At 38.6% G+C, this 8,994-nt stretch overlaps 1 protein-coding gene across 1 annotated transcript; it reads right to left on the bottom strand.

The window, feature by feature from the left end:
- Nucleotides 1-378: 378 nt before the first annotated feature.
- On the bottom strand, nucleotides 379-2,996 carry FSCB (fibrous sheath CABYR binding protein). The gene is given in 1 exon segment (XM_021701521.1): nucleotides 379-2,996. A coding segment is annotated over 1 exon segment (2,331 nt). The 5' UTR covers nucleotides 2,799-2,996; the 3' UTR covers nucleotides 379-467.
- Between the last annotated feature and the right edge of the window lie 5,998 nt (nucleotides 2,997-8,994).

Genomic DNA, 8,994 nt, shown 5'->3' with positions numbered 1-8,994 from the left:
AATTAGAGATATTATGTATTATAATAAGGAGAAAAAAAAACACATACCTCTAGCTATGTGACTAGAACTCAAGGAATTTAGATGAGAGAACTGCAGCAAAGAAACTGCCTTTTCCACTACAAGCTACATGTAGTGAAAAGAAAATATAGCTATAGAGTATATTTTACCCTTTTCAACAGGGTTTATTATAGAAAGGATATTTTAAGTAATTATTTCAATCAACAACTTACTTTGTTTCCAAATGGGTATTTTATATATGCTAGATTTGAATGAAAATAACACAGTAATTTTAAACCACTAGTTTTTATTGTCCATTTTCCAACCAGTGGTCCACGTCTTGGGGTTTCCTTTTATCTCCCTGTTCACAAAGCTACTTCCAAATGCCTACACTTTTCTAAAGTGTTTATGTCCCCTAGCTTCTGATTGCTAACTTAGTTAAGACCTGATTACAGCTGAGGAAGAGGCCTCTATTTTATTTCTATATGAAAGACACCCTCCACTTTGAAGGCCGGGACCTGTTCTTTCTTGATATTAGACAAATCTTCAGGGGCAGGATCCAGTTCTAAAGGCTCTTCAAGTTTTTGCTGATCTTCCAAAACCAGTGATTCTAATTTTACCACTGGGACATCTGTTGTCTGGAGATATTGATATTCAGTAGACATATGGTCTACCAAAGCCTCATTTACAGCAATGTGTTCAGATGGTGGAGGCTGAACTTTAGCAAGGACATCTTCTATAGAGATTTGTGTAATAAAGTCCTCTTCAGCCACTGGAAACTATTTGTCAACAGGGACCATTTCTAAAGTAGTTTCTTCATCTGATGGATGAAGTTCAATGAGGACTCCTCCAGCTGGTGCAGACCAAACTTCAGCTGGGGTATCTTCTTTAGGGACCTCCTCCGCTGGTGGAGACCAAATTTCAGCTGAGGCCTCCTCAATCGGTGGAGACCAAATTTCAGCTGAGGCCTCTTCTGCAGGGCCTGCCTCAGCTGGTAGATACCAAACTTCATCTGGGGCCTCTCCTGCAGAAGCCTCCTCAGCTGGTGGAAACTGTACTTCAGCTGGAGCCTCTTCTGCAGGAGCCTCCTCAGCTGGTGGAAACTGTACTTCATCTGGAGCCTTTTCTGCAGGAGCCTCCTCAGCTGGTAAAGACCAAATTTCATCTGGAGCCTCTTCTTCAGGGCCCTCATCAGCTGGTGGAGACCAAACTTCACCTTGGGCCTTTTCTGCAGGAGCCTCCTCAGCTGGTGAAGACTGAACTTCAGGAGATGTCTCAGCTGGTGGAAGCTGAACTTCAGTTGGGACCTCTTCTGCCGGGGTCTCCTCAGCTGGTGGAGACTGAACTTCAGGAGATGTCTCAGCTGGTGGAGGCTGAACTTCAGTTGAGGCCTCTTCTGCAGGGGCCTCCTCAGCTGGTGGAGACTGAACTTCAAGAGACGTCTCAGCTGGTGGAGGCCGAACTTCAGTTGAGGCCTCTTCTGCAGGGGCCTCCTCAGTTGGTGGAGACTGAACTACCGGAGATGTCTCAGCTGGTGGAGGCTGAACTTCAGCTGGGGCCTCTTCAGAAAAGGCCTCCTCAGCTGGTGAAGACTGAACTTCAGCTGGGGCCTCTTCTGCAGGGGCCTCCACAGCTGGTGAAAGCTGAAGTTCTGGGGCCTCTTGTGTAGGAGGCTCTTCAGCTGATAGAGGCTGAACTTCAGCATAAGCCTCTTCTGAAAAAGCCTTTTCAGCAGGGATAGACTCTACTTTAGCAGGGGCCTCTTCTGCAGGAGTCTCCTCAGCTGGGGAAAGCTGTACTTCAATAGAAGCTTCTTCAACTTTTGGAGACTGAACTTCATCAGGAGGCCCTTCTGAAAGAGCCTCTTCACCCAGTGTGGGCTCTACTTTAGCAGGGGCCTCTTCTGCAGGAGCCTCTTCAGTTGGTGGAGGCTGAAGTACAGTTGGGGAGTTTTCTGTAGTAGTCTCCTCAGCTGGCAGAGGTTGCACTTCAGCAGAGATCTCTTCTGCAGTGGGAGGCTGTACTTCACCTAGAACATACTGCTCATCTTCTGAAAGTTCCAAAGAACCTTTTTTGCTTTGTTGACCAAATAGAAATCTGCTATGTATCTGCCCAATTGCTTCATCTTTACTTGTTGAGGGTTGCAATTCAGGATGTTCACTAATGAAAAACTTCCCTGAGGATTTACGTTTCTGCACAACTTCATTTGACTTTGAAAAAGAGCTATCTGGCCTGCCAATAACCATTATTTCTGTTTCACTAAAGTACGTCTGCTGTTCCTTGTCCACTTTTTGAGGAATGTTCATCATTGTCCAGTCTCCAGTACAACTAGTCTGCTGAGATCTATCTATTTTGAATTGAACTGAATGTCTGCTTGGTGGAATTTCTACTTCCTGAACACTCTCTGGAAAGTCAGGGACTGCTTCTTCAACAGCAGCTAGCTTTTCTTCAGGTATCACTGTTTCACTAATTGACATGATTTCTTCTTTTTTCTCTTCTACAGTAGTGTCTGTTTGCAGAGATTTATCAGTCATATCCTGTACACGCTTTCTCTTTGTCCAAGTTTGCTGAAGTTGAGAAGATACTCTGAGAGACTCATAGTTGACTTTGCTTCCAGGAATATTACCAATACTAAGGGTAGCTTTAGGGCCAGATGATTGTGATATAGGCAAGTGTTTCTTTTTCTCTGTCACTTCAGTCTGCTGGGATTTGTCTACCATTGGTTGGCTGGGTCGTCTTCTCTTTCGAATTTCTTGTCTCCCTGTTGAGATAGGCTGATCAGGTTCATCACCTTCTTCCATTTCTAAAACTGGTGAATTTCAAACATATTACTCTTCAAGTAATTAATCATCAAGAATCACAAATGTACCAGACAGGTAAGCCTTTGTCTTTCTTCATTGAGTGTTGTTCTGTTGAGCTACCTTAGAAAAAAGTAATTAATAAATTACTGCATTCTGTACTACACTCTTGTTGGATCCCACCTTACTCAGTAAGCATCTCTCTTGTTTAGTCTCTCATATGACTAATCTCACTTCTAGAAGTTTCCCTTAAAGGTCTATGACATCACAGTCAATTCTCCCTACAAGGTTCCATTGGTGGTGTTCCAAGCACATTTTAACTTGGTATAAACACTCATAAACAATGGCTACAAGTGAGAGAGCTACTATTTGAAACATCAAGTTGAAAAAAGCATTTGTCTATCAGAGGAACATCAAGTAAACTCCAGTAATGTTGCTTCCTAATTGTTGAAAGTGTTGTTTTTGAACTTTCAATTCTGTTATTTTCATCCTACTATCAAAGACAGTTATATTGCAGAACTCAGAATGCTGCAGCCTATTTTCAATTGTTGGAGAAAACAAATGATATATGTATGTGGCAATGTTCTATCAAAATGTATACTTACCTGATTTAGAAGAAAGTGAATATTGTTTTAAAAATTTCAGTTCTGAGGTCCATTCCATGTAAACTCCATTCCTCTGTCCTCAGCACTCAGGAACTACAAGAGCCTACTATCTATATTGATAGTAGGATATATATGTATATATATATATATATACTACCTATATATTATATATATGCAAATATGCTACCTATATATATAGCATATTTGCATTCTCAAACAACTTGAGATATTTTTATTTTCAACTATTTCATAAAATAGTTCCACCCAAAGTTTGCCAAATAAAAGAATGTTAAGTCTAAAGATCTGTCAAATGAAATAAAATGCCTTTTTAAATATACAAGCTACTGAATAGTCACCTAGGAATAAATTCCCCAATGAAGATAAAACTGTAAATTGAAGCCTTGAAATAGAGGAAACCCAGTTAAGCAAATTATAAATGATATTATAATAGATTAGGAATGTAAATAAAACTTTAACTTACACATCACACAAAAATTTTACTAGCAAGATGAAAATATATCAAAAGATGTGCAAAAAACACATCACTTTGGTCTACAGAAAGTTAAAGGGAAGAAAACAGACTTCAAAAATGTAGTCACAGAGACAAACATATCTAAACAATCATTATGACTTGATTAACCTAGAAATATTTTTAAATTTCTTTATGCCTCAAGGAAATATAAAAATGTCATTGAATAATTACACTTGTTTGACATGCATTAGTCTTAATTGTAGTTAGGTCATCTTAGCCAAATAAATTAACATTTTTCACATTCTTTGACCCAGTCCCTAAAACAACCTCAGTCTCTTGGTAGGGATCAGTGAATATTTGTTCAGTATAATTGGATGAATGTGTTAAAAACCATGTTGCTTGTCTTACAGCTCAACTGGCTCTGCTTTAATTTTTGTCCATTCTGCTTCACTATGTTCTATCTTTCTAAGAATTAATAAAGTGAAGTATAACAATAGTCATTTTACAAAAGAACTGACATAGGTTTTCATCAGACTGGCTATAGTTGAAAATTAGGTTGTTTATCAACCTCTTTGTGGTCTGGTGTTCTCAACTGCATCTGTCACACATTGCATGTGTCTTTTGTAATCAAGTTTCTGAGATTTTATAAAATATCTTCAAAGTCCATTTGGGGTTGATTTATAACAAGAAATAAATTTCAAAACTAACATTTTATTCATTGGATTATGCAATTGCATGTACTGGATTAATTTTGCTGCCTCAACTTAAATAAGATTTTACCAAATCTTCCATAGATATAACTTGAATTTTCAATATCAGTTAAAATTTCAATTTCTAATTATTTGATATTTACATTCCCCTCCAAGAAATAATAAAGAATTTGATCAATCTTAATTATACACCAACCTATTGCACTAAGCTGCCTTTATCACTAGCTTATTTATAGAAACAAATTAGCATGCCTAAATAATCAATTAAAAATTTACTTGAGATTCCAAATGGAATTACAAGGGATTTCATAGAGCAGTTTCTCATTACATTTCTTAAATCCACAAATGCTCCTTTTCCCCTGCTGATCTACCTACCCAACTAATCATTATTCAACCTATCTTGTCAATTTAGGATTTGGTATTTTACCCTTTGTTCTAGAAATCTACATGATTCCATTTTCTCCCATTTACTTGGTTCACATCTGTTATGGATTGAATTGTGTATCCCAAAAAGATGTGTTGGGTACTGTGAATGTGACGTTATTTGGTAAAAGGATCTTTGCAAATGTAATCAGGTCAAGTGGTTTTTATAAAAAGAGGGGGGAAAAGACACAGAGGGAAGATGTTCATGAGAAGATGGAGGCAGAGATTTGTGTTTTGCTGCCATAAGGCAAGGAATACCTAGGGCTACCAGAAGCTGAAAGAAGCAGGCTTCAGAGGGAGCATGGCTCTGCCAATGATTTGGGACTTCAAGCCTCTAGAACTGTGAGAGAATAAAGTTCTGTTGTTTTAACCCAGTATGTGGTACTTTATTACAGCAGCTCTAGGACACTAATACAACATTCTTTCAGAACCCCATATTTCTGATTTCTGCTTGGAATGCTGTACTCCAACTCTTTCTCAATCTCTAGAGCTAGTTTCTTTATTTCTAATTCAGGTCTGGCATTTGGTTTCACACAATATTTGACTCATTTCCATAATCATAAAACCAGAAGGATTTGCTAAAAGGCTTCTACGTGATGATTTGCATTTAATGTTAGCACAAACAAATTTGCAAAGTAGCCCTTAATTTCATTTTTTATTATAATAACTTGGAAAGCTATCATTTAGAAGTGGCAGAGATATTTCAAATCAATGTAAACCAAATATCTAAACTGTGACCTATATTGCTTTGTTCTCAGTATATCAAATAAGGTGAAGTCTGAAAAATGCCCACTGGATATAATAACTATAAGATTATTGGTAATTTTAGTAAGAGCAGTTTCAGTGAAAGGGTGGGGATAGATGCCAGAAAATTCTAAAATCTCTGTGAATTAAAAATAAAATTAAAGTGCAATGAAAATCTAGAAAAAATAAGTGCAAACTATCACATAGACAAAGAGCTGTATTTAATATACTAAAAGATTTTAGAAATCAATATAAAGGTAACAATAGAAAAATTAACAAAGGACATGAATAAAAAAATTATAGAAGAAAAATAAGTGAACAATAAATATATAAAAGAGATCAAGTTCACTTCTAAAATAAAAATTAAAATACCAATGTAACATTAGCAAATATTTATTTTAAAGTTAATACCCCCCAAAAGTGAAAGTATTATTAAATGGATAGCTTCATACATTACTGGCAGAAGTTTGAATTGATACAAACTTTATTCTGGATAATCTAAAAGTAAATATCAAATATTTCTAAAATGTGCATACTATTTGCCCACAATTTTACTTCCAATTCTACTTAATTTTTGGAAATAATTATTACCTCAAAAAATATTTATTGAGTATCTATGTATTCTAGGGACATTGCCAGGTACTGAGGAAACAAGAACACAAAAAGACATTGTTTCCTAACCTTGTGAATCTCACAGTGCATTGGGAGAAACTGAATAAACAAATATAAAAATTGTAAAAAATATTGTTAAGTAGTGAAGAGAAAATATATTTTACCTGGAGTAATAGGACCAAAAGGGTTTTATAGGAGAGAGCATCTAATTGAGAAAGCATCCAAGGGAGTAACAATAGAAAGAAAATTCTAAAAACTGTAAGAAAAATCTGCTGTGGCAAGAGGAAAGGCTAAGTGAGCAAAGGAAATCATTCATTAGAATATGCTGGAAGAAGTAGATAGGGGACTGATGATGCATTGACTTGCAAACTCTAAGAAGTATTGTTATTTTGGATCTAACAATTATAAATATTTATGCACCCAATATCAGAATACCTAAATATACAAAACAAATATGAAGAGATCCGAAGGGATAAGTAGACAACAATACAATAAAAGTAAATGAGTCGATTACTCTGCCATCATTAATGAATAGATAATCCAGATAGAAAATTAATATGAAAACTTGGCCTTGAACTATACTTTAGATCAGATGGACCTCACAGATGCATATAGAACATTCTTTCCAACAGCAAGAAAATAAACATTCTTCTCTAACACAGACAAAACATTCTTTAGGATAGATCATATGTTATCTGACAAAACAAGTTTTTTAAACATTTGAGAAAACTGAAATCATATCAAGCATCTTTGCTAATCACAATGGTATGAAATTAGAAATCAATTACAAGAAGACAGGAAAATTCACAAGTATATGGATGTTAATCAACATATTGCTGAACAACCAACCCCAGGCATAAACATATGGCTACCTGAGAGAACCACCTCCACAACGACATTCACTATCTAACATGTTTACACCAAGCCCTGCCTCCCCACCCCAGGCTTTGGCAGATCTGCCTTTTCTAGTCACACTTGCTTCAGTCCCAAAACTGCAGGTCCTCTACCAAGAAGGTTAAAGCAAACCTTGCCAACAAAGCATCTACTGGCCCACACACCGTGCAGGGCCTTGGTCCCCATTGCAGTGGTGGCAGCAGCAGTGGTGGAGACTGCAAGTCTCATTCACAAGCAGATTGGTGTACACCTTGTTAAAACTGTGTGCCCCATCCCAGCTGGCCCAGCCCCCCTACTATGCTCTTAGCTGGAGTCCATTCAAACCAGGGTCACAAGCCTGGCAGTGTGCAAGCAGTCCTGATAGGGACCATCACCACTCCAAAGTGAATCCTACCCTGGAGTGAGGGAAGATAACCACACACAGCAGTCACATGGCACCCCCAGCCAGGGGCTAGGAGCAGACAGTTGGTCTGATTATAGGCCCTGCCCACTAATGAGAACATCTCAGTGGAAGACACAGGGAAAGTGCCCTGCAGTTTGGTACTATTGCCTCTCTGGCAAATGCCTGGTCTGACCCAACTCAAGCCCAAGGGGGTCCCAGACTAGTCCACTAACCAAAAGAAACCAAACACTGCCCACAATAGGCAAAGAGAGACACTGTAGACAAATGGACTGAAAGAAAAAGCAGCCAAGGCAAAACAGCAGGGTGAATGCAACACATACAGGAGATACCCCTGAAGTCCAGCTTCTGGTGAACAGGGGACACTGCATTGGCACTACAGGACCTCTTCCTCATAAGGCCATTGCTTCCAGGAGCGAGAGATATAGCAGACTTTCCTAACACATAGAAACAGACACAGAGAGTTAGACAAAATGAGGAGACAGAGAAATATGTTCCAAGTGAAAGAATAAGACAAAACCACAGCAAGAGGCGTAAGCATTTTATTTTATTTTATTTTTAAAGATTTTATTTATTTATTTGACAGAGAGTTAGAGAACACAAGCAGGCAGAGTGGCAGGCAGAGGAAGAGGGAGAAGCAGGCTCTCTGCTGAGCAGGGTGCCAGATGTGGGGCTAGATCCCAGGACCCGGGATCATGACCTGAGCCAAAGGCAGCTGCTTAACTGACTGAGCCACCCAGACACCCCAAGGCCTAAGCATTTTAAAATGGATAAAAGTAATTATGCCTGCTAGAGAATTTAAAGTAATGATCATAAAGATACTCACTGGACTTGAAAAAAAAAGTGGAGGACATCTGTGAGACCTTTGACAAAGAGATAAAAAAGAACCAATCAGAGATGAAGAATACAATACATGAAATTAAAAATACACTAGATGGGGAGAGTCCAAGATGGCAGAGGAGTAGGAGACCTTAGTTTAGTCTGGTCCCAGGAATTCAGCTAGATAGATATCAAATCATTCTGAACACTCTATGAACTCAACCGGAGATCAAAGAAAAGAAAAGCTGCAACATTTTGAATAGAAAAGTGACCACTTTCTGCAAGGTAGGAGGTGCAGAGAAGTGAATCCGAGGCAATATATGGGAACGTAGACTGTGTGGGGAGGGAGCCTCCGTCAGCCAGCTATCATCAAGTGATAGAGCGGCAGAGCACTAAATTGGAAATTTTTAGAAGTCTGCTCCAGTGACGGACATCACTTAGGAGGCTAAGCAGGGGCAGAACCCTAGCTGGAACAGTGTGGTCTCAGGCCCCTCAGAGTCACAGGAAGACCAGGGGTGCC

This window comes from Neomonachus schauinslandi, chromosome 9, assembly GCF_002201575.2.
Source record: "Neomonachus schauinslandi chromosome 9, ASM220157v2, whole genome shotgun sequence".
Classification (NCBI taxonomy): domain Eukaryota; kingdom Metazoa; phylum Chordata; class Mammalia; order Carnivora; family Phocidae; genus Neomonachus; species Neomonachus schauinslandi.
This window is presented reverse-complemented; position numbering and strand designations above follow the sequence as displayed.